General features: G+C 40.4%; 1 protein-coding gene across 1 annotated transcript; it reads right to left on the reverse strand.

Annotated features, from left to right (window-relative positions):
• Nucleotides 1-671: 671 nt before the first annotated feature.
• On the reverse strand, nt 672-8322 carry LOC142855271 (pregnancy-specific glycoprotein 22-like). Its single transcript, XM_075981860.1, has 5 exons — nt 8081-8322; nt 6418-6578; nt 3191-3550; nt 2085-2444; nt 672-943 (listed from the first exon to the last, which is right to left on the reverse strand). Exons 1-5 carry the CDS (start codon nt 8320-8322, stop codon nt 672-674), a joined length of 1395 nt encoding a protein of 464 aa, XP_075837975.1.
• Between the last annotated feature and the right edge of the window lie 17623 nt (nt 8323-25945).

Raw genomic sequence — 25945 nt, forward strand, 5'->3', positions numbered from 1 at the left:
GGTAAAAGTTAAAGAAATACTTATTAACAGAAAAAAAGAATTATATGCAAGGACCCACTGTGAATGCCTCTTTCAGGATGAAAACAGCATGATCTGACCTTACACTTAGACACTTACATTTGTGCATCAAACAAACAGTGGGCCAAAGCTACTTAGAAACCAGCCATGTCCTAAGAGAAACATGAGCAGATCCTTATCCTGCCATTCTTCCTCACTACACATGGATTAATGGTGTGCATGCAGCATTGGGCTTAATGTGAATTAGGTAAAGTGGGTGTATTTGAGTATATCAGAGGATGTTTTCTCAATGCAAACAGGCACCATTTTCCCAGCAGACTCAGAGCATCCAAAAGTTTGAGTGGCCCTGTAGCTAATTCCCATGAATTCGGAGGTATCACTAAATATTTCAACTACAACCTAAGTTCCTAAGGCCTTTGAATTTTTGTTTCCTATATTGATATCTTTATTTTCTTTTTAAGACTGCCTCACTTTAAATCCTGGCCTTCCCCTGTACACATGTGTATCCCGGAATTATATGTGTGAGTCACCATGCTGGCTGTACCTGAGTAGTACTTAACCATTTTCACCGCATAACTTTTCTCCATTTTGTACCCCATTGATAAAGTAATACCCCACTCTACTGTAGGATGAGAAGAAAGATCACATACTCATCATGACCAGAAGACTGGGCGACTGGTCTTTGAACTGAATCGGTTGGAGACCTCACACTGATAAAGTCCAGCATCCTCCCTCGTGACAGGATCTATTCTGAGTCCACACTTTGATGGGGACAGAGTCTTCCTCTCTGTGTTCTCCAGATTCTTTTTATTGAAGATCCAACGGATGGAGACATCAGTGTCGGGTGAAATGCAGGTGAAGGTAACAGATCTATGTCCTGTGACTGTATTGTCAGTGACTTGCACAAAAGGCTGTGTTACATTCTCTGTGAAAAAAACAAAGGAATGTACCAAATGACAGAAGTTCAAAGAGTTTGACCAGACCCACTGAAATTCATACTTTATAAAGCTTTCTTGGGGAGAATTCGGAGTTATGAATATAGGCATATCTTGTGCTTGAGATCTGCCACCCAGGGACTGTGCTACTCTAATTTAGTGCCTGTTTCCTGTAGAACAGTTTTCCTGTAATATGATACACAGTGCAGGATCATTGCCATGTCCATGAGATAAGCTTAGCTCTGAGCAATGAACTTGGGATGGGGAGTTGCTGACATCAGCACCATCTGTTCTACTTAACTGCAGAAGAAAATTCCCTAGTCTGGACCCATGAGGAAAAGGAAGAAATGGATTAACTGACTTCTGTTTCTTCTCTTGCTGCTTTGACGGTCCTGTGAAATTTCACAAGCCCATCAGAACAATAGGCTAATGGAACAGACAAATGCCTACTGATCCTCAGGAGAAGGAGATACACAGGAGACCTATGTAACTTCAACTGTTATGGCAGTACGCAATTGATTATACACTCTATGGGACAATCAGTCTCTTGACTTGGGTAATAAGTAAATTCTTGTTCCCTGTCAGCTCTGACAGGAAATCTAACAAACATAAATAAACACTTACAAAATGGTACTCAATATTACATTGAATACAGCCAAGGCAGTTTTGTATTCAGGGCTGCCTAGTTGTCTCTGACAGAAAATCTAAAAAACAGTTACAAAAAAACTCCCCAAAGTCATATTGTTTCTAACCCTGGCAAAGTTTTAGAATCAGGGATTCATGGTGCTCTCTGTGAGGACCCCATGACTTCATCAGCCAGGGCCTGTCTGACTCCCATGGAGTCTTTCTGGGACATGTGCATGGTGAGAGCCCCAAGGATCTGGGCTGTAGCTGACATCATGATGTTAAGTTTACCCAGAACAGTTCCTCCTCTCCGATGGTAAACAGAGGTGAGGGGTTCTGATTTATTACTATTGTCTACTCAATATGTGTCCTGTGGTGAGGGCCCAAACCCTAGTGGAGGGCACAATGCAGTGAGGGAGAAAGCAGGAACAGCCCAATCCTGACAGTTTGGAATATGAAGTAGTATAAGCCACATCCAGAAGTTGAAGACCATAGAAAGTCACGTACTCTTCACATAAAATTCCACAAATGCACTTTCAATTTTGGAATCTTTGTTTAAAACTGCTAGTGTGTAGATTCCTGAATCTTCCTCAGTGACATTCTGGAGTATCAGGCATCCATTTTCATATACAATCCCTTGTCTTCTGTGTGCAGGTTCCCAGGTGATGGAATTATTGGCTCTGCTGTACTCTAGAATTTTGTGAAACTGGGTCCTAGATATTGATTTGAACCAGGAAAAGCCTTTTGCATCTTCTGGAAGATTATAAACTTGTAGAAGCACACGTTTCCCTTTAGCAGCATACCGAGGCACTGACTGGATCATGAGTTGGGAAGAAGTGAGAGCATTAAAGAACACTGAAACGGAGCCTGGAAGTGAAAAGAGAAAAAAGCCATCATATATGGATCGTTGTGCTTGGAAAAAAGATTCTGACCTCTATTTTGTCAAGTCTTCATTATGGGCCTGTGTGGTGGCTGGGAAGAGTCTGATCTTCAAGGCAGGCATAGATCTTTAAAGGTATTGGGAACTAGGCTGGCAGGTTTTATATCAACTTAATACAAGCTATGGTCATTTTTCAAAACACATCTTTAGTTGAAAATGCTATCACCTGATTGGTCTGTGGTCAAACTATAGTATATTTTTTATATTGGGGTTAATACAAAAGGATTCAGACCAATTCAGGCAGTTCCTATCCCTGGGCTAGGAGTCCTGTGTTACAAAAGAGCAGGTTTAACAAACATGAAGACCAAGCCAATAGGAAGCATAGTTTTGAGAGGAGGTATGAGTAGAGCACTGGAAAAATGCTCCCCTAGATCATTTTAGTATAGTCTTGGAAATATGACAGGATTCAGGGCTCCCTGGTCTAGAGCCCCAGGTGACTGTACTGACTCTGACATCTTAGGTTGAATTACTTTTCATCAAGTCCTTTTTTGATGCAGGTAGAGTCAGAAGATGAACTGATCTATGGTGATTTGTCTCTAACAGTGTATTCTGCATTAAATGCTCAAACCTCCACATGGAGACACTGTGCTAAGGGAAGGAAGACTAGACCGGCCATGACAGTATGGTGTGTCTAACCCCACCCAACACTGAACAATCACAGAGAATCACTTACTGTCGACCTGAAGTTGCACCCGTGCTTCTTCACTTCTCATATCTGCCCTCAGAATTCGTAGGGTGTATAAGCCGTGGTCTTTCTGAGTGACAGCATGTAGCAGCAGGGATCCATCACTGTACAATGTCTTTCTGCCACCATATGTAGGTCCCCACACAGTTGACTTACTGCCTAGTATATACTGGGAAACCACAATGTTCTCAGACACAGTCATTCCTTTGAACCAGACAAAGTTTACAATATTCTCTGGGAGATTGTGAACAAGTAGAAGAACACTTCTCCCTTCAGCAACCCTGGATGGCAATGATTCAATATTGGGCTGGGAAGAGGTAGCAAGGCGCCCACACTTCCAAAGGAAAGCTAGAAGGAAAGAAATAGATCCATTTAAATAACGTTTGTACTTAACTAAGATGAGGCCCTCTGTGTGTTGCTCAGCCTAGATTTGTGGGTGAGCATCTCCATGTCTTACTTGGTAGAGGTCAGCACATGGTCTTTATGTTCTCAGTGTCCCCACACTTGTTATGTTTGGTGTATGACTCTCTCTTCAACCATCAACATTGCCCCTGCTCAATGCCATCAGATCCCTGATAACATTTACAATTGGTTGGAATTGGGGTGATGTCTGCCCAACTTCTTCCCCTATAGACTCTGAGTCTTTCCTCTCTGACTTTTGTTTTTCTTTTCCTATTCATCTTGAGGATGCAGCTAATTTCATCTGTGTTCACATTCTAACTTTCTTTATTTCAAATCCGTTCAAACTGGGACATCATAAGATCCATGAATTGTCTTCAATTTTTTAAAAAAAATAATGATGCCTAGAAAAAAAACCTCCTATATGTGTGGAGATGAATAAATGATGTCTCAAAATCCTGTATGCCCATGGATTCATTTAAGAAACTCACAGATTTAGGAATACAATATTGGATCATTCCATTTCTTTGATTTTTCACACATGTCTACATATTATAATTGTTTGTGAGTAGTGTAAGGGCTTGTCTAGTATGTGTTGGTGGGTCCAGAACACAGTACTTAAGTGAATGTCAGAGGATTTCTGTTCATTGGTCTCAGATTGTCAGACAACAAAAAAGATGCCTATAACCATTGTAAAAAGTCAATGATCCACACCAGCTTGATTTTTATTTTGGCCATCATGTTGAGAGCACCAGTCTTCAAAATATTGTGCTCATGCTTACTAACTTCATGCAAGAATGATGTATCCCCCACCTTACTGTTTCACATTCAATGAGAGCGTCCCACTGCTGAGCCTCTCCCCCACTCTGTATCTCCTGCCTTACAAACACTGAGACTCATCTCATGTTCTCGTACCACTCAGGAGACTACAGACAGTATGATGTTCAGTCCTCTCCTTTCATGCACTGTCAAATCCTGGTCTCCTGATCTGTGAGTGGAACCTACTGAGATATGATACAGCCTTTGCAGAGGAGTACAGAGGGGGGCTCCCTTGTCTGAGTATGTTGATCTGTCATGCGCCAGAGGAACCTCTGCTCCACAACACCTTCCAATCTCTGCTGTTCTTCCTTCATATGAGCTGAGCCTCTACCCAGGTCAAAGCACCTACCAGAGTCCCACGGCTGGTCAGTGGGTCTATGTTTAAAAAACTTATCTGCACCTCCAGTTTCAGTTCTACCTCATGTTCTTATGCCTTTCTCTCTTTATTTTTCTGTCCTCTAGAACACAAAATGGTAACCAAGGGCAATGACCATCCATTGACAAAAGATAATATCTGTTGACCATGGAACTGCACTCTGTATGTCCTGGCCTAAGTTAATCAGCACCAAAAAGGGAAAATCTGTACAACTAACCTCGCTGAGCATCCAGTCTGCCCTGTATTTACATTGCTCTGAAAACATGGTATTTACTCCCAACAAAAAGGTGACAAAACTACCTTTGAGACTCCAAAGGGACTTGTGAGTATGTGTGTGTAAAAGAACAAAACTCTTCTCACTAGAATCACCACCAGACTGGGTGCTGACAGAGTTTACAGGCCCAGGATGTATCCCGACTTTCTCATCTTAGGTGTTTAGGAGGAATTGACATGATTCCTGGAAAATGACTGTGAGCTCCTTCATCCTGTGCATGATTTTCAAGACAATGCTCCCACTTCCTCTGTTTGCTGAGCTTTGTAGTGGGTTTGCCCCTGTGCTCCATGGTCTTTCTAAGAGGTCTTTGACCTCTGTCTAGTGGATTTCCCTTGGATACCATGGATTTTCCAAAGGAAACACATATAATGGGAAACAGAACAGGGTCTCCTGGCAGTGTGGCAGACATATTAAACAGTAAGTAGGTCTGAGAACATTGTGACCATGATTTACAGGCCTGAAAAAAAAGGCTGCTAGGTAAGTTCCTGTTTGGAACAAATATATTACTGCAGTTCATTGTGTGTCCTAGTGACATCCCTGGTGAACTGCAGCTTGTGTCGTGGAAGCTGTCAGATCAACATATCTTGTAGCCATTTGACTACAAGAGGGAATTTCTTGAGTTGAACCCAAAGGAGAATCACTTATCAGGAGAACCTGTATCCTTGGTCCCTCTCCTTGGGGACAATGACTTTCATGTGAAAGAAATCTCATATGACCAACAGGATAGTAAGTTAACACTTGTTGAGTTATGTTCCCCTTCTGAAGAAGATTGCCAAGAAATGTAGACTAATCAAGACTCTCATGACAGTGTACTGTCTAATGGCATACATCACAAGACTGAAAACTAAGGATCACTGTTCCCTGCCATCATGAGGTCAAAATCCAACACTTATAAAATGCTGTTCATGGATACATGGAGTTGAGTCTGTCTCAGAGATCTGGAGACAAGGCAGACTCTTACTCACAGCTCAATAAGGATCCCATCTTTTTCTCAATCATGCCCAATATTCACTCCCTCCAGGTCTTTCTAAAAGAAACATTCCAGTATGAACCCCTAGAGTCTAGATACAGGTTAATATCCTTGGCTGAGTTATATATCATGCATCCACCTGTGTTCAAGAAGACATCAAATGGAGGATTTTTATTTATTTGCCATTGTTCTATAACATATGTGTCCTGCAGTAAATGCTCAAATCACAACATGGGAAACAATGCGTAGGAATGGTAGGTACACACACACACACACACACACACACACACACTCACGAACACACAGAGTAACACTCCTATATGTGTCCAGTGAAATGAACCTCACCTAGCTCACATAGTTCACAATGAATTACTTACCATGCACGTGGAGGTACATAGATGTTGTTGATGCAACTTTTCCTCTTCTATTATAGGTTTGTAGGGTATAGATTCCTGTGTCTTTCTGGGTGACATTTTCTATCAGCAGGGATCCATTGCTATAAACTGTCTCTCTACTACTGTGCATTGGCCCTCGTGCACTTAAATTGTTGTGCAGTGTATATACTCCAATTCTTCGCGTCATATTTTTTAGCCCTTTGAACCAGGCAAAGGCTATAAGATTCTCTGGCAGATTGTGGACAAGCAAAAGAACATTTTCTCCTTCAACCACTTGGCGTGGCAGTGACACAGTGGTCTCATGGGCAGGAGTGGACATGTGCCAGAAGCCTAAAATGGAGGCTAGAAGGGAATTGAGAAATATCACCAATTAACCAGGAGTGATCTTCATTTAGCTTTGGTGTGTGACTATGGGTCACCTTCCTTTGCAGACAAGAGCAACATGACTCAAAGTGTTGGCTCAAAGTGTCTAAGAGTATCAGTAAATTCTCTTAGGAGTTCTCTGCCTAGGTGGCTGCCTGGTCACCCCTGTTGGTGTCCCATATACCTCCTCACATAGAGTATTTGGTGTGAGGAGCAATGCCTCTCTGAACTCATGATTTGGAGAGTCCTCTCTTTCTGATTTTAAACTCTGTTTTCTTTGTGATTCTAGTAAAGCCATGACTTCATCTTTTGGATAAACTGGCATCAGGTAAACTAGAACCAGAACTTTTTGTTTCTTAGTTCATTTTGTTTTTGTTTTGGTTTTAGTTTTGGCTTTTTGAGACAGGATTTCTCTGTATAACCTTGCTTGTCCTGAAACTTACTTCTGTAGACTAAGGTATACTTGAACTCACAGAGATCATCTGTGTCTGCCTCCCAAGTGCTGGGATTAAAGGCTTTAGACACTATCGCTCATTTAGATTTGGGATTTGTAAGGCCAGGAGTAGTTAGAATTTATTGGTAGGTTCAGTTCCCTGAAAAGACTCAGGCACAAGTGAATAAAGGAAAAAGGGAAGAAGGGAAAGAGAAATGTGTCTCTATGGATTTCTCTTTATAGTTACTAGGTTTGGAGGTTATGACAATAATTACATTCAACAGTAAAATAAATAACTTTAGATGTTCTTATGTAAATATATGTGTGTATTTGTGAAGCTGGTGTCTCTGTGTGTACATATGTAGATATATGCCACAAATCTATGTGGAGCACATGTACCAGAGTGTGCGCGTGTGTGTGCATGCCACAACGCCTATGTGGAGGGCAGAATAAATCCTGCAGGAGTCTGTTCTCTCCATCTACTGAGTGGGAGCTGAGGATTGGTTTCAGATTGTCATATCTTTCCACACTAAGACATCTTTCTAGCCCTCCCCAGCTTAACTTCTATTTGAAGGGTCATGCTGACATGGTTGTGGAAGAACTGCCTTCACAACATTAGAGCCAATGTAATTTACAGTTAATATGGAGTGTTTGAGGCTTTTCTCATACCATCATCGAGTCCTCTCTCCTGAGAACTTCACTGTGCTGTGCGTCTGTCCCTCATTGTACCTTCTGCACCATAAGTGCAATCATAAACATGAGTCTCCTCTCAAGATCTTTTTCTCTTTATGAGACTCTGACCTGCCTCTGAGTTCCCCTCCCAACAAACTAGAGAGTGGGTATCCTTACCTGCGAGAAGAAGCCCATTCCATGGTGTACGTGCCCTTTGGGGAAGCACAGAGAACTTCTCCATCAATCTTCACTTCTTGTTCTGCCTCGAGGAGAAAAGCCTCGGGTCGAGCACAGAACTCAGGCTCTGCTGTTCTTCCTCCCTGGTCTGAGATTTTTCTTATGCAGGAGTACTTCACAGAATCCAGTGGATTGTGAGAGATAGGGTTTGAGTCCCTGCTACTCTCAGTGCTGTCTTGCATCCTTCTCAACTCTCCTTTATGTTTCTCCTCCAAGCAACACGCAGGACAATTCAGATAAGAATTCCCATGCCCTCAGAGAAAAATGGATCACCCCAGGCCTGACATCTGCTGTGTCCTTGCCTTAGGTCTTTCAGTACCAAACAGCCTTTTTCATGCCTATGTGCCTTTGTGTCACAGAGATACAGTGGAACCCCCAATCTAACCTGTGTTTACTTAATCCCTGTAAGAAGTTGACAGAATCTTTCTGACATGTGAAAAGTGACCCACTGAGTGATGACTAGGAATGTTGATCAATGGTTTAACACCATTGGCACCAGTCAAATTAATGAAGTAGGACAGAGGTCCAGGAACAATTGTATGAGGAATTATATGTGCTCAGCCTTGGGGAAGAGATGACCTGTGTGTCCTTGAAAGGACTGTGGATTCCATCTTCTTATGGAGGGTTTAAGGACAATATTCTAGCACTATGTGTTGGGTATACACTTGTCCTTTCTGATCACATTTGCCATTTCCTAGGTGGCTCCTTGGTTGCAATCTTGTATTCCCCTACAAGAGATACAAGGAGGGAGGAGATCTTCATGATCCCCATGCAGGAAGAAGTTCTCACACAAAGGAAGTAACCAGTAAGTCAGAGCAGGATCTAGTAAGGTAACTCAGTGTTAGTAGGGACAAAGAAGAAAATCATTCTGCTAGGTCATGGCTCAATGAAACAATTTCCAGAGCATTGAGCATGTACACTGCTATCAACCCCTGGAGATCACTGAGAAAGTTGCAATCTCATGTCCAGGGCTACCAAAAGCATGGTCTATAATCCAAATGTCAACCTCCCTGATACATTCAGCACAGGTGGGTTGCAGGACCTGTCATCCAGATCGCTGTACACTTTAGTACTCCTAATTCCTTCTGCTGTAGGATTGGTTAAGACAACATTCTTGATTTGTCCTGGAAAGCCCTGAACTAAAGTTGGAAGCAGTATGAATCCAGAGGAAGGGCATTCTCAGGAGTCCTTTTCTAGGAAATTGCAGAGTAAAGTCCTCAGACATTTCTCTTGAGATTAAAAGGACAGAACAGAGTCAGGAATGGTGATACATGTCTTTAATCCCATCACTCAGGAAGAGGCATGTTGATCTCTTATATCCAGCCAGGCCTGGGCTATGTAACAAGTTCTAGGACAGCTGGGGTTACCCAGATAAATCCTGCTTGGTAATAAAAAGGAGAGAACACTCAGTTATGGGAATGCACATGTACTTTCTGGCCAATCCTATCATTTCTCTTTTTAATTTTTTATTGATTTTATTGAGCTATACATTTTTCTCTGCTCCCCTCCCTTCCTCTCCACTCTGCTTCTACTCTCTCCCATGGCCTGCATGCTCCAAATTTACTCAGGATATCTTGTCTTTTTCTACTTTTAGACATAAACCAAAGAAAGCCAGCCTACTATTCACAATCCCAGAGAAAGAACCAAGACAAGAAAGAGGACCCTAAGACATGGACCTACCACTTCATTATCCAGAATGTGTTTAGTACAAATCAAATTGTTTCAAATCAATGTGTCTTCCCTATACACTGTTCTATGTTTCTTTCATTTCCTGTCATGAAAATACCATAAAATTGAGCAGTTTAGAAGAGAGATTAGAGTCCATTTCCTTACTGAGGCTGTGTCACATTGTGTCACTGAAGGAAGTCAAGGCAGAGAACATGGTCTTTTCTGGCTCATTTGCAGGCTCAGACTATGGCTCATCCTTAGCTAGTTTCGTATACAACCAGGGACCATCTGCCTAGGCTCTCCTGTATCAATTATTAAGACAACCATTCACAGAAATATATAGCCTGACCTAACTTGGTTGAGATTTTGTGTTCTTTTTTGTTGTATTATTGTTTATTTTGGCACCCTGACAACAGTTTCCTCTCCAACATCTCCTTCCTGTTTCTCTGCCTACTTCTCCCATCCATTGATCCACCTGTCCGTTTTTATACTAATACAATGCAATTTTTATCACTATAGCTCTATAGTAGATCTTGAAATTAGGGGTGGTGTTACGTCATGTAGTTCCTTTATTATACAGGATTGTTTTAGCTTCCTTGGGTTTCTTTGTTTTTTCCTAAGGAGTTGAAGATTGTTTTTGAAGCTTTGTAAATAATTGTGTTAGAATTTTGATGGTAATTACATTGAATCTGTAGATTGCTGTTGGTAAGATGACTGTTTTTACAATGTTAACCCTACTGATCCATGAGTATGGGAGACCTTTCCATATTCTGACATCTTTTCCAAAGACTTGAGGTTATTGTCATAAAGGTCTTTCATATGCTTGGTGTCTTATGGGTTATATTGCTGTGAAGAGAGACCATAATTATCATTACTCTTATAAAGGAACATATTTATTTGAGTTGGCTTACTTAGAGTTTCAGATGTTCCACTATTGACATTATGGATAAGAGCATGGCAGTGTGCAGACAGATACAGAGCTTGAGAATTAACTGAGATTCCTATATCAGCCAGATAACAGGAAATGATATGTCTGTCACAAAAGCAAATCTTGAGCCAAAGAAACCTCAAAGCCTACTCCCACAGTAACATACCTACTTCAATAAGACCAAAACTCCTAATAGTGCCACTCCCTTTGGATGACATTATCTTTCAAACCACCACATTGGGTTAGAGTTACACTAAGATCAATTTTACTGTATGTAGACACTGTGAAGGATGTTTTATCACTGATTTTTTCCCTCAACATATTACCATTTATATATAGGAAGATTACCGATTTTTATTTATTTAATTATTTATTGTTGAAAAAATTTCTGCCTCCTCCGTGCCTCCTATTTCCCTCCCCCTCGTTCCACCCCTCACTCCCTCTTTCCACTCCTCTTCCTCTCCCTCCACTCCACTCCCCCCCACTCCATTCCTTCTCCCTCTGGAGTCTGATGAGCCGTCCGGATTTCCTGCCCTGTGGGAAATCCAAGATCCTCCCTCCTCCATCCAGGTCCAGGAAGGTGAGCATCCAAACAGGCTAGGCTCCCACAAAGCCACTTCATGCAGTAGGATCAAAACCTAGTGCCATTTTCCTTGGCTTCTCATCAACCTTCATTGTCCGCCATGTTCAGAGAGTCAGGTTTTATCCCATGCTTATTCATTCCCACTCCAGTTGGCCTTGGTGAGCTCCAATAGATCAGCCCCACTGTCACAGTGGGTGGGTGCACCCCTCGTGGTCCTGACTTCCTTTCTCATGTTCTCCCCGCTTCTGCTCCTCATTTGGACCTTCGGAGCTCAGTCCGGTGCTCCAATGTGGGTCTCTGTCTCTATCTCCATAAGACAAAAGCATTTGTTCAACTATGTTCATAGCAGCATTATTCATAATAGCCAGAACTTGGAAACAACCTAGATGCCCTTCAATGGAAGAATGGATGAAGAAAGTATGGAATATATACATATTAGAGTACTACTCAGTGGTAAAAAACAATGACATCGTGAATTTTGCATGCAAATGGATGGAAATTGAAAACACTATCCTGAGTGAGGTAACCCAGACCCAAAACGAGGAACATGCGATGTACTCACTCATAATTGGTTTCTAGCCATAAATAAAGAACATTGAGCCTATAATTTGTGATTCTAGAGAAGCTAAATAAGAAGGTGAACCTAAAGAAAAACATATAGTAATCCGCTTGGATATGGGAAGTAGACAAGATTGCCGGGCAAAAACTGGGAACTTTGGAGGTAGGGTGGGATGGGGGTTAGGGGAAATGAGCTGAGAAAAGTGAGAAGGGGAGGTTAGGTGAAGCTTGGGGGGTGGGATGGTTGGGAAAAAGGAAGGGTGGATATGGGAGCAGGGAAGTATATATCATAATTAAGGGAGCCATCTTAGGGTTGGCAAGAGACTTGACTCTAGAGGGGCTCGCAGGTATCCAGGGACATGTCTCCAGCTAGTACCTTGGGCAACTGAGGAGAGGAAGCTGAAATGATCCTATTTTTTTATTTTATTACTAATTTCTGCCTCCTCCCCGCCTCCCATTTCCTTCCCCGTCCCCCAATCTTCTCCCCCTCCTTTTCCATTACAAAGAGCAGTCCAGTTTCCCTTCCCTGCGGGAAGTCCAAGGTCTTACCCCCTCCATCCAGGTCTAAGAAGATGAGCATTCAGACAGACTAGTCTCCCACAAAGCCAGTACATCCAGTAGAATCAAAATCCAGTGCCATTGTCCTTGGCTTCTCAGTCAGCCCTAATTGTCCGTCATGTTCAGAGAGTCCAGTTTGACTCAAAGTATTACAGTTTGCAGATTATATGATTGTCTATATAACTGAACCCCAAAATTCAACCAGGGAATTCTTAATGCTCATAAACACCTTCCATGAGTTGACTGGTTGTAAAGTTAATTTAAAAAATCAGTAGTGGGTGGAGCTGATGTATTGGGAGCTCACCAAGGCCAGCTGGACTGTGACTGAAAAAGAATGGGATAAAACTGGACTCTCTGAACATTGCGAACAATGAGAGCTGATGAGACACCAAGGACAATGGCAAGGGGTTTTGATCCTACGTAATGTGCTGGCTTTGTGGGAGCCTACCCAGTTTGGATGTTCACCTTCCTAGATATGGACGGAGGGGGGAGGACCTAGGACTTACCACATGGCAGGGAACCCTGACAGCTCTTTGGACTGGAGAGGGAGGGGGAAAGGAGTGGGGGGAAGGGTAGAAGGGTGGGAGGAGGGGGAGAAGGGTGGGAGGAGGGGGAGGGAAATGGGAGGCTGGGAGGAGGTGGAAACTAGTTTTTTTTTCTCATTTTCTCAATAAAAAAGATAAAAAAAATCAGTAGTGGATGATCTTGTATTGGGGCATAGATTTTCAGAATTGAATTATCATGTTTTAGGCTTGTTTTTTGATGAATATATGAAATGTCCATCTCCATCTCTTTTAAATAATTTTAGTTTGAAGTCATTTTGTCATATTAGAACAGATTCACCATCTAGCTTCTTAGGAGGTTTAATTGCAAAATCTTCAACTCTTTACTCTGATCTGTAAGTGAGTCACTGTTGAGGTTAGGAACTAGTCTTTAGAAAGTTAGCTTTGCATTAGTTGCAGCATGGGGACTCTGTTCTTACTCTTGTGGCCTGCAACTCTTCTGATTGATGTGACCTATGCCTACGCATCAAAATTCAGCCAGAAGCAGGGAAAATGCCCAGGAGCAGTGCATTTATTTGGGACAGTTTACTTGGTGGGAGGGGTCCTTTGAAATAGAATCTAGGGAGTGTTGCATTTTAGCTGGCAGGTAGATCACTCACCAGGTTTTGTAACTAATGTGGCCTGTACCTCAAGACTCTTTTCACATAAGGTGATTTGGGGCAATTTCAAGATAATAGCTAATACTAACTAGGACACTGTTTCAAACTGTTAAGTCCATAGGGAGATTCCAGAGGATGTTCCCCATTCTCCAAGTGACTACCCCTCTTTGATTGCCATGGTCATCACATGTGCTGGTCCTATCTGAGCCAGAATAGACCCCAAAGACACATACACTGAGTGTCACTTTTCTCACTTCCTGATACTAATATCAGGGTTGCTATGAAGTCCACAAAAGATATCGTGTGGTGTTAAGGAAACAGCATCATCAAGACATGTTTCATCTTGACTTATGGACTTACCTGTCCACTAAGGTACACCCATCACCTGCCTCTTCTGACTCCATTGGAATCAGAGCAAAAGCCAATTACCAGCTGAAACAAGACAGAAAATGGAAGCACCTGTGGTAAAGGAAATTAAGCATGGGTCAAAGTTCTAAGTATGTCTTCTGGGTCATAGAGACCATGGTAGTAGATGGAAGGGGTAATGCATGAGTTAGTGACAGAAAGAAAAGTCTACTTTACATTAAGTAAAGTTTCCCTACTTGGGATGTTCCTCCATCCTGGGAGAAGCCCCACCACCACTTCACATTCCAATACAGTCCAAGGTGAGCCAAGAGAAAGGAGAGATGTAAGGAGAGAAGAAAGAAATATAGCTGAAACCTCAAATGTAGTTTGGTATTTGTTTGTGTCCCACAGGCTGGGAATTAATTTCTATATCTGTCCATCAAACCAAGGCTTCACCCAAAGGTCAATGTTGTCATTTCAGTGATCTGCTACTCAAGACCTGTAATTTTCTTCGCTTGGGTCCTATGGACACTAATAACTGAGTTCTAGTCAAGGGAGATATAGGATTTACGAATGTTAGTAATGAAGTTTTGGATAAATAACTCCTGTCAGGATATCTGGGGTTCTCCACTGTTAAGCCAACAGTATTTGAAGCAACTTTGTGGAAGAGCTTGAGGTTTGACCTTGGATTCATGTGGTTATCTGAGATGGATATTATCCCATCACCTGAATAATATTGAGCATACTGAATAAAGCCACATGTGATGTCTCCAAAGAAATGGAAAAATCCTCATGTATAGCAGCTCTAATATCTGGCTTTTTTACCTCAGTTGGACAGATCCCAACCAGAACTGGGGGTATAGATTAGTAGAAGAGTACTCATGTAGCATACACAAGCCCTAATAAATTACTAGCATAACAAACAAATATTCTCAGTTGAACTATCATGTGTGAACTGAGCCTGAGTCTGAGATGTTCCCTGACTTCATCACCCTTAGCTTTTCTTTAAGGAGAAGACCCCCCCCATCCTAACTCAAAGCTCAACTTTGCTGCATGTGCTTGTGCTAGAGCACCCTAGTTATCTGTGGGGGTGTCTTTATCAATACCCGAGAGTGGATGAGTGTAGCTCTATATTTCTGTATGTAAGTAGTTATAGCCATGAGGAAACAGAAATTATTCACAGTTAACATTCAGGTTGATTGGGTCAATTTGGTTGTAAGTCACTCATTTCCATATTATATGGTCACAGGTTCCTGTGTCAGTTGTCACACTGAATATGTGAAATTCCACTTGCCCTCCCACAGTTTCAGCCTATAATCTTCTGAGAGGCTTTGACCATTTATCCCCCACAGGTAGGTTTTTTTCTGACACTAACATATAGGCTTTCAGGCTACTGTCATCAACTTCAATGAGATTAAGATTGTTGCATCTGATAATGGCCTTGTGTAACAGTGCTGCAAAGATAACAGAGATACTTGCTGCGGGACCTTTGACCCTTACAAAGGCCTCATTCAAACATTGTTGGTCTTTCTAATATCTGCCTTTGATCCTTGTCCTTACTGAACCTGGCAGAAGATTAATCACAGACATCCAGAGTGCTTAGATTAAAAGCATGTGCCACCACCTGGCTAGAAAGGTTTCGTTTTCAAATGTGGATCCCTCGTCTTGGGTGCATAAATGTTCACAATTTCTACTTCATCTTGATGGATTTTTTTCTTTTATGACTATGAAACATCTTTCTTCATCTCTTTTGATTAATTTTATTTTGAAGTCTATTTTGGTAGATATTATAATAGTTAAACCAGCTTGTATCTTAGATCCATTTGAATGGAATTTTTCCCAACCCTTTACTCTGAGGTAATGTCTGTCTTTGAAGTTCAGGTGTATTCAGTGTATGCAGCAGAAGGATGTATCCTGTTTTCATTTCAATTCTGTTATCCTTTGTCTTTTTATTTGTGACTTGAGTGTATTGCATTAAGGGATATTAATGATTAGGTATTGATAATCCCTGTTATTCTTCTTTGTTGGTGGTGGTGATAGTAATGTGATTGGATTTGCTGTTGTATAATTTTCTATTGCCTGTGTTTTGTGGGTTGGAGCTAACATCCTTGGGTTGGAGATTTTTTTCTAATATATTCTGTTAGCCTGGATTCGTGGGTAGGTATTGGTTAAATGTAGTTTTGCCATGGAATAACTTGTTTTCTCTGTCTATGGTGATTGAAAGCATCACTGGGTAAAGCATTCTAGGCTGGCATTCATGATCTTTTAGTGTCTACAAAATGTCTGTCCAGGATATTCAGCACTTCAGAATCTCTATTGACAAATTGAGTATAATTTTGATAGTTCTGCCTATATAGGTTACCTGGCCTTTATTTTGCAACTCTTAATATTCTTGCTTTATTTTATGTTTACTGTTTTGATTATTATGTGGCAAATGTATGATTTGGGGGGACAGATTATTTGGTGTTCTGTAAAAATCTTGTACCTTCATAGGCATTTCCATCTTTAGGCTGGCAAAGTTTTCCTGTATGGTTTTGTTGAATATATTTTCTGTGCCTTTATGTTTGAGTTCTTCTCCTTCTTCTATCCTTAATATTCTTAGATTTGATCTTTCCACAGTTTCTTAGATATCACTGATGTTTTGTTTTAAGAATTTGTTGGATTTTACACTTTTTGAACAATGAGTCAATTCTCTCTATTGTATCTTCAATGCTGGAGAGTCTCTCTTTCATTTTTTTGTATTCTGTTGTTTATGCTTGCATCTGTAGTTCCTGTTCTATAGTTTCCATTTTTAGAATTCCCTTGGTTTCTGTTTTCTTTATTGCCTCTATTACAATTTTCAATTCTTGAACAGTCTCCTTCACCCATTCAACTGTTTTTCTTGGCTTTCTTGCTTTCTTAAAGGAGTTATTGATTTCTTCCAAATATTTGTTTTTTCCTTCATTTCCCCTTTAAGGGCATCTATTATCTTCATACTATTATTTTAAGAGTTTTTTTCTACTTCTATGCTGGAATGTTCAGGTCTTGCTGTTATAGAACCACTCGGTTCTGGTGGTGACGTTTTGCTTTTTATGTTGTTGAATATATTGTCACACTGTCATTTATGCATATGGGTTTTGGGTAGTTAAAGGTATAGGTGTTGATTTCTTACTCAAATTGGTGCAAGTGGTGTCTGTGCCTCAGAAGGTCACTTTTTCTCCAGTCAGTGCAGGGACAGCCTGTGCCTCTGTGGGGACTCTGATACCACTGGAAATGGTGGTGGAGTAGCCTGGCAGCAGTAAGTAGTCTTGCCTGCTGTCTGATTCTTGAGCTCTTCTTCCAATTGGTGTGGGCTTTGTCTTAAAAGCCCTATTGTGCAACTCTTCCTCCAGTCAGTGCAGTGGGTGATGTGCCTCTGGGGCCCTTTGATGTAGCTGGGAATGGTGGTGGAGCAGCATGGCCATAGGAGACTTTCTTGTTGCCTGGCTGTAGGGAATGCAATGGGGAAAGGTGTGGTAAGTGCCTATTGAGCTAGGCCCTAGAGAACAGGGCTGTCCAATCCAGAGACCAGTTACTCACATCTATCTCCAGGTGATGTGAGGGTGCGGTTCCTCCCAGGGCCTCTGAAAGAGCTTGGAATGGTGTTGAAGCAGCCTGCCCACTGGAGACTTAATTGATGACTGGCTACTGGAGCTGAGATGTGTGAAGGAAGGGCACAGAAAGTGCCCAAGACCTAGGGCCTATAGAGTGAGATTGTCAAACCAGGAGAGCAGTCACTCACCTCTTCTTCCAATCAGTGCAGGTTCAGGTTGTGACTCCAGGCCCTGGGCCCTATGTTGCAGCTGTAGATGGTAGTAGGAAAACCTGGTGGCAGAAGATTGCCTGCTGACTGGCCGCAAGGAATGCTATTGGTGGGGAGGAGGCTTCTTCTTTTTTTTTCATGAGTTTGGTTACTTTTATTGCATGTATATCTCCGAACCACAAGTATGTCTGGTGCCCACAGAGCCAGAAGAGGGCAATGGATTCCCTGGAAATGGAGTTACAGATTAATTATAAGATGTCATGATTGTGCTGAAAGCAGAACTTGGGTCCTCTACAGGAGCAATTGGCGTTCTTAACCACTGAATCATCTCTTCTGCACTCCAAGGTGAATGTCTTCAGAGGCAGACCTGATTGGTAGAAGGCACTGAACAGGATCTTTCTGGAACTATGAATGGAAAGGACAGGTGTGTTTTGCAGATCTGGATTAGAAATTTAGAAGTCTAATTTTTCCCATATGACATAATTGTTACTAATACCCAGGATCTAAGTTCGATCTCTGAAAACATTACTTTTCTAAATAGTACAATGAGGTATGGTAAGAGACAAATGATATGTTGTTTGAAATCAGTGACTTCCGGACCAGAAGGAGCCCTGTGTTCAATGCATTATCCATTGGAAAAGCGAAAGCAAAGCCGTGCCCTTTGTCTTTCTGGATTAATGGCAGTGGATGCCAGAAAACAAGTAATTTTCTGTCTTGTAGGTGGGCTTGGAAATCCTGAAATTTTGTAGGTCTCCTGAAAAGGCAGGTAGTTGAGATCCAGAGTCAAATCAAACTGTGCAGTTCTCACTTCCTGTAGTAGACATTCACTCAAGCTGCTGATGACTAAGAGTCACGTCTCTGAAAACCAATTTACTCGCTCCACAAACACTTGACAAGGCCTAAAGAGTAAAGACACTAGAAACATGGTTGTACACAGACAGCTTGACTATTACCCACAGCCTGCTTGAGACAAATGTACACACTGGGGTTTCTGTGTCTCAGTTTTTCAGCCACAGGAGGTATGGTGGATGGATGTTGTCATAGAGATAAGGTAGCCTCAATATGAACAAGGCCCTGACACTGGGACAGGACACCTGTCTAGATCAGCACCACTTGTTACTACTTCCTACAGGAGAGAATTCACTAGACTTATTCACTGAGGACATGCAGTCCTTAGGAGGACCTATGCCATCTTTCCTTCCCCTGGAATTCCTGACTTTCCTGTAAGGTCTCATAAGCCTATCAGAACATTTAGTTAAGGGTGTGAGCACTGGAACAGCTAGGTTCTTCTTGCTGAGACTCACAAGAAGATGCCCAGTTGACAAGTGAATGCCTAGGGACTGTGTGGAGTCTCCTAGAGTTGGAGTTAGAAAACCTCATGAAGCCTCTTCACATAGATGCTGGGAACTTAACTCAGATCTTCTGGAAGAGCATAATGTAGTTACTATTAAACAGTAGACCATAGCTCAAGTCCTCCTTTATAATTCTCTTGGTTTTTTTTTCCTTTTCTTGTTCTGGTCAATTCCTGAATTAAACTTCTAGATACCTGTCTGCCTTCTGTTCATGGAAGCTAGAACTTTGGGAGGACAGACTGCCCCTGCTCTTTAGGAATGTTCCAATGTCTGAAAAATATTCAAACACTTGTGGATGAATGAATGGATGGATGAATGAATGAAGATACAATGGCACTGATTTGAAGGAATCTCATGTTTGTATACAAGAAAATGGGCTAGTGCCACACTTTGACTTTTATAATTACTTATGCATTTTAGATATGTGAATGAGAGAGAGAATATGTGTGCTTACTAGTGCATAAACCAGTGTTTGGGTGAGAAAATGGTATTGCACATATCTAATCTTCATCCCTATCAAAGGCCTGAGAAAAGAGATAATATTACTTGAGCAGGCAAGGAATGCAATCAAGCAGCTTCCAAATATGCAATAGATGACAGAGACAACTGACTGACTGAGCAATCACCCAAAGTCTCATTTGAAATGTTGAATAAACCAAATTTGGCTAAGGCCTAGACTAACTGAAAGACCATTTTCAGAGGCAGGAAAATTTTCAGAACCACCTTACCTTGTTTAACAATGATTGTCACTCTTTTTTCTTGTATCCTGCTTGTCTAGTCCAGACATTGTGCACTTTGTCAGTGGTGGAGGCATGGGCAATTCCTTGCCAAAGGCCAGTTTTTCCAAAAAGAAAACAAACTCCAAGTGGAGTGTCTTTGTGCTCAACACTCTCCCAGGAATAGATAGGTGCTGCCAGGAGCAATAGTGCCTCATGTCAACAGAATCTTAAGTTATTTAAATACCATGCGAAACAGATCTTTGAAGTAGTTGAAGGTTACCTATCTATGCAAAATATAAACTCTATGTAACTCAGGAACCTAACCAGTTTAACTAAAAGTATAAAAAACCTGAATGACTAAAGAACTATAATACTTAATACTTACATAATTTAAAGATTAAGATTTCATATCAGAATATTAGACAATCTTTCACCAACTATGCAGTAAAGGAGGACAATGAACTCAAAATGTATAAATATCTTGATAGAAATATATAATGCAATATAGAAATATATAATGCAATATGATAAATAGATCCTAAAATTGTGTCAGTATACAAAATGTCTTAACCAGAGGAAGAAGCATGCATGCATACAATCTGACAAAATAACTTTGCATAGGTGTACAAATATTATAAACAGAAATAGGAGCATATACAATATAACAAATATAATTTGAACATATATCAATATACAAAAATCTATACCAGTGTAAGTTGTCCATAAATAACAGTTCACAAATATTCACTATTTTACTCACTATTTATTATTATTAGTGTGAGTAAATTTACATTAATATACCCATTATCCCATTCACATTCACAATTCAGTTTTTGCTGGTCTTTTGTTTTTTTAGATCTCTGAACCTACATAAATTACAACCCAAGTCCCAACCCTATACAAGTAATAATCAATCCCTAAATGGTGTCTGTAACCATGAGGAAAAACTTTGTTGGAGAGTGGACATCATCTTCTAGAATTGCTTCAGCAGTCATGGAGGAGATGTTCTTTTTATGGGATCCTTTAAAAGTAAAATGAGAGTTAAGTTTCAAGATTGTATAATTACAAATGGTCTCTGGGTAGTAAATAGGGGTTTTTTTGAGGTTATTATTTGGAGTTCTGAACATAATGTTGAAAGAAGGTGTACCATTTCTGCAGCTGGTACCCAAAAACTGGTCTCATGGTACTATTATCAGCATCTTGACATCATATCAACCAGGTAGAGTCAATGTTGTGGGGCCCCATCTTCTTCCTGGAAACTTCAAAGGCTACTGAAGGAAAATCTACTGTTCATTGTTGAAAACTTAAACATCATTCATATAGACATATATTCAACAAAAGATATGTTATAGCCATGGAGAAAAGTAAATGATTTTCTTAAAATCTATCTTCTTTCTTTCCCATACCAGGTGGCTCCTGACATGAGAAAGAAATTCTAAATTTTTCTTTTAACAACATCCTTAGATTTAGAGAAGGATAGACATTGTCCAACTCCAAAACCAGCTCTTAATTTTAAGTAGAGATGTATACATGTCCAGATAATCAAACTTTGCCATGCAGATGGTACAGCATCATAAGTCAGATTTCTCTTTGTGTGGTGATTTTTTTTCTGGATAGTAATCTTTTCATCTTTAGGCATCTAGAAGTCCAAGGTCTCTCCAACTTTTGAAAATGAATGTTTTCCTACAAAGACAAGAAGAGAACACTGAACCAACCCTTATGAGGTTTCCTTACCAGCTGTATGATTGTCACCTCTGTGGATGAGCTATCATTTCTCTTTCTCAAACGGTTTCTCTTTTTGAAGCTGAATCTTTATTAATTTTAATGGTATCCATAAATTTTCTTCTCCTGTGGAAACAAGAGTGAAACCCCTCCTCCAATGTAGCACATCTCCTGGTTTCCATTGTGAGATCAATACATTCTTGAAATATACTGGCTTATTTAATACAGAAGTTTTTTCTATTATCCAATGTTTCTCTGCTGCTGTTGTTCCTTTCTCATTAGTGTTAAGAAAATTCAAGGTTAATAAAGCATTGTGTAATTTATTTCTGTGGTATTTTTAACCACAGATTTGATCTTTCTATAACTGCCTGACCTGTAGGATTATTTGGTATACCAGCAGTATGATTTATATTATAATAAGAAAAAAAGCTGCTTTATTTTCTTAGACACATATGCTGACCACGGTCTGTCTTTATTTGTGCAGGTGTACGCATGAAGTCCATAACTTCTAATAAATGGGTGATTACTGAATCAGGCTTTTCATTACTAATCAAGGCAATTGCCTATTGAAAACCTTAATATATGTCAATGGTGTGGTATACATATTTTGATTTTCTAAATTCTGTAAAGTGGAATACGTCCATGTTCCAGATTTCATTCCTTTGAGTATGCTTCAGATGACTCATAGCAGGTAATCAAATTCTTCTGATTTGGTTAAAGAAAGAGCAAGAAGGACATCTCTTTATAATCTCTTTAGATTATTGCCATGTAATAGAAAACTCATTTCATTAAACCTTTGCTATTGACATGATGTTTCTTATAAAGTTCTGAGTCCTTCAGTACACTATAAATCAATAATTGTCAAATTCTGCATTACCTTGAGTTATAAAACCTCACAGACCCGTATGGAACCAGATATATCATATATGTATGTATATATATGGAACAAAGCTTATTCCTGATTATTTCTTGAACCTGAATGAATAGTAAAGTCAATTCCGTATTATCTGTTATAAATTCAGCAGTTTCAATACTCAAGACAACTCTTTCTGCATACTGAAAATCAGTGACTATGTTGAGAGGTTCTTTAAAATCCCTAACTACCACGAGAATAGCATATATCTCTGCCTTTTGAACAAAATTATAAGGGCTTTGTTCCACCTTACTTAATTCTTCTGATTTTTAAGAAACCTTTCCTGACTTATTTGCATTAGTCTAAAGTGTACAGGCTCCAGTTATTGATGCATCATGTATAATTCAGGCAAGAATCCAAGATGTTCCCTTTATAAAATTAATTCTATCAGTTTTGGGATAATTACTATTGATTTCTCCAAAAAATTAGCATGAGCTCTTTGTCATGGTTCATTGTCTTCCCATAATTTTTTTTATTTCATCAATAATAAAAGGCACTATAATCTCAGGTGGATCCAACACATGGAAGCTAACTGCAACCATAAAAACACAGGAAGCTAATAACCTCCCACCAACATAACCAAAAAGAGGGGAAAGATAAAAACACTACTGAAAAATAAGTGGAATTAACAACCACTGGTTATTAAAATCTCTTAATATCAATGGATTCAATTTACCTATAAAAAGACACAGGCTGAAAGAATGGATATGAAAGATATTATATACAGGATCAAGCCTTCTACTGTATATAAGAAAAACACCTCAACCTCAAAGACAGACATTATCTCAGAGTAAAGGGTTGGGAAAAGTTTTTCCAATCAAATGGACCTAATAAAAAGTGGGTGTAGCTATCTTAATATCCAACAAAACAGATTTCAAACTAAAATCAATCAGAAGAGATGAAGAAGAATACTTTATACTCATAATAGGAACAATCTATCAAGATGAAGTCTCAATCCTGAGCATTTATGCCCCTAATACAAGAGCACTCACATATATAAAATAAATATTACTATAACTTAACTCGCACATCAAAATCCATACACTAATAGTAGGAGACTTCAACACTCCACTCTTGCTAATGAGCAGGTCAACCAGACAGAAACTTAACAGAGAAATAAGAGAACTAACAAATGTGATAACTCAAACGAACTTAACAGACATTTATAAAACATTCTTCCCAAACACAAAAGAACACGCCTTCCTCTCAGTACCTCACAGAACCTTCTATAAAATTGATTACACACTTGGTAACAAAGCAAGCCTCCACAGATACAAAAGTTGGAGTAAATCCCTGTATCTTATCAGATCGCAATGGAATAAAGTTAGAATTTAACAACAATACTACTCTCAGAAAACCTACAAACTCATGGAAATTGAACAGTCAACTACTAAAGCATCCTTGGGTCAAGGAAAAAATAAATAAAGAAATTAAAGACTTCCTGTAATTGAACAAAAATGAAAGCACAACAAATCCAAACCAATGGGACACCATGAAAGCAGTGCTAAGAGGAAAGTTCATAACACTAAGTGCCCACATAGAGAAAATAGAGAAAGCTCGCATTAGTGAATTAACTGCACATCTAAAAGCTCTAGAACAAACAGAAGCAGACTCATCCAGGGAGAGTAGAGGACAAGAAATAAGCAAATTGAGAGCAGAAATCAACAAAATGAAACAAAGCAAAGAATACAAAAATCAAAGAAACAAAGAGCTGGTTCTTTGAGAAAATCAATAAGATAGACAAACCCTTATCCAAACTAATTAAAAGACAGAGAGAGAATGTCCAAATTAACAAAATTAGAAATGAAAAGAGGAACATAACATCAGTCACTGAGGAAATATTAGGTTATACTACAAAAAGCTGTACTCCACAAAATTGGAAAATGTAAAAGAATTGGACAATTTTCTAGATAGATACCATATACCAAAATTAAATCAAAACCAGGTGAGCAATTAATATAGACCTATAAACTGCAAGGAAGTAGAAGATTTCATCAAAAACCTCCTAACATAAAAGCCTAGGGCCAGACGGTTTTAATGCAGTATTCTACCTGAACTTCCAAGAAGAGCTAATACCTATACTCTTCAAAGTGTTCCACATAATAGAAACTGAAGAAACATTGGCAAACTCTTTTTATGGGGCTACAGTTGCCCTGATACTGAAACCACGCAAACTCTCAACCAAGAAAGAGAATTACAGACCAATCTCATTCATGAATATAGATGCAAAAGTACTCAATAAAATACTGGCAAACTGAATCCAGGAACACATCAAAAAAATCATTCACCATGATCAATTCAGCTTCATCCCAGAGATGCAGGGATGGTGAAACGTGAATAACTATCAATGTAGTCCTTCATATAAATAAACTGAAAATAATGATGATTTCATTGGATACTGAAAAAGCAATCAACAAAATCTAACACCCTGCCCCGTCCCCCAGCTCCTTCTACAGGGCTGTGTTTCTTACACACGACCCAGCCCCCCAGCCCCCCACCCCCAAGCCTGCCCTGCTGTCTGCTAGGACCTATGCTCAAGATCAGTTTTCTGCTCCTACACTAAGGTTACCCACCCAGAGCAGTGAGTTCCTGCGTACTGGGCAGGTCTCAAGGTCCCCCGCAAGGGAGCCTGGGCAACTTCAGCCTGTGCAGCAGGATCTCCTGTGCTCTACAGGACCCCGCCCTGCCTGACACATTCTTCCTTTTGTCCCTAGTTAATTGAGCTACCAGGCATCCCTGTTTAGGTGCTGAAGAGTTCCATCTGGATGGGTGAGTGTGTGCTATCCAGGGGTGGACTGTCCTGGAAGAGAGCACAAACCCCCCTCCTCCAGCTCCTGCTGCAGGGCTGTCTTTCTTACACACGACCCCCCCAAGCCTGCATTGTCTGCAAGATCGTTTGCTCAGGAACAGTTTCCTATACTAAGGCTATCCACCCAGAGCAGTAAGTGCCTGCATATCGGGCAGGTCTCAAAGACCCCTAAAAAGGAGCATGGGCACTTCAGCTTGCGCTGCAGGGTCTCCTGTGTTCTACTCGAACCCTCCCTGTCCCCGAAGTTTGCCCTTTTGTCTGCTGGTCATTGGACTACCAGGCGTCTATATTTCAGTGCTGAGGAGTTCCATCTGGACGGGAACGGTTCCTGCTCCTACACTGAGGAGAACAACCAGAGAGTCAGTCACAGCAAAGACTGGACCAAAACACCAAGCCTCTCCTGGCTCCATTTGAAGGAAGAGATGGGAAGGCGCCAAGGCAAGAATTCCTCCAACAACCAAAGGCAACATGCCATCACCAGAATCCAGGAATCCCGAAAAAAGAAAAATTGTACACCCTACTGCAGAAGAATTAGAAGAAATTGACTCAAAAGTGAATTATATGAAAATAATAGAGGACCTTAAACAGGAGATGAAAAACTGCCATAAACAATTAGAGATTACAAACAAAAAGGTAGAGGAAATGAATAAATCACTCAAAGATACCCAAACAAACCAAGAGAAACAAGAAAAAGCAATCAAACAGGT

The sequence above is a fragment of the Microtus pennsylvanicus genome, chromosome 1, assembly GCF_037038515.1.
Source record: "Microtus pennsylvanicus isolate mMicPen1 chromosome 1, mMicPen1.hap1, whole genome shotgun sequence".
NCBI lineage: Eukaryota > Metazoa > Chordata > Mammalia > Rodentia > Cricetidae > Microtus > Microtus pennsylvanicus.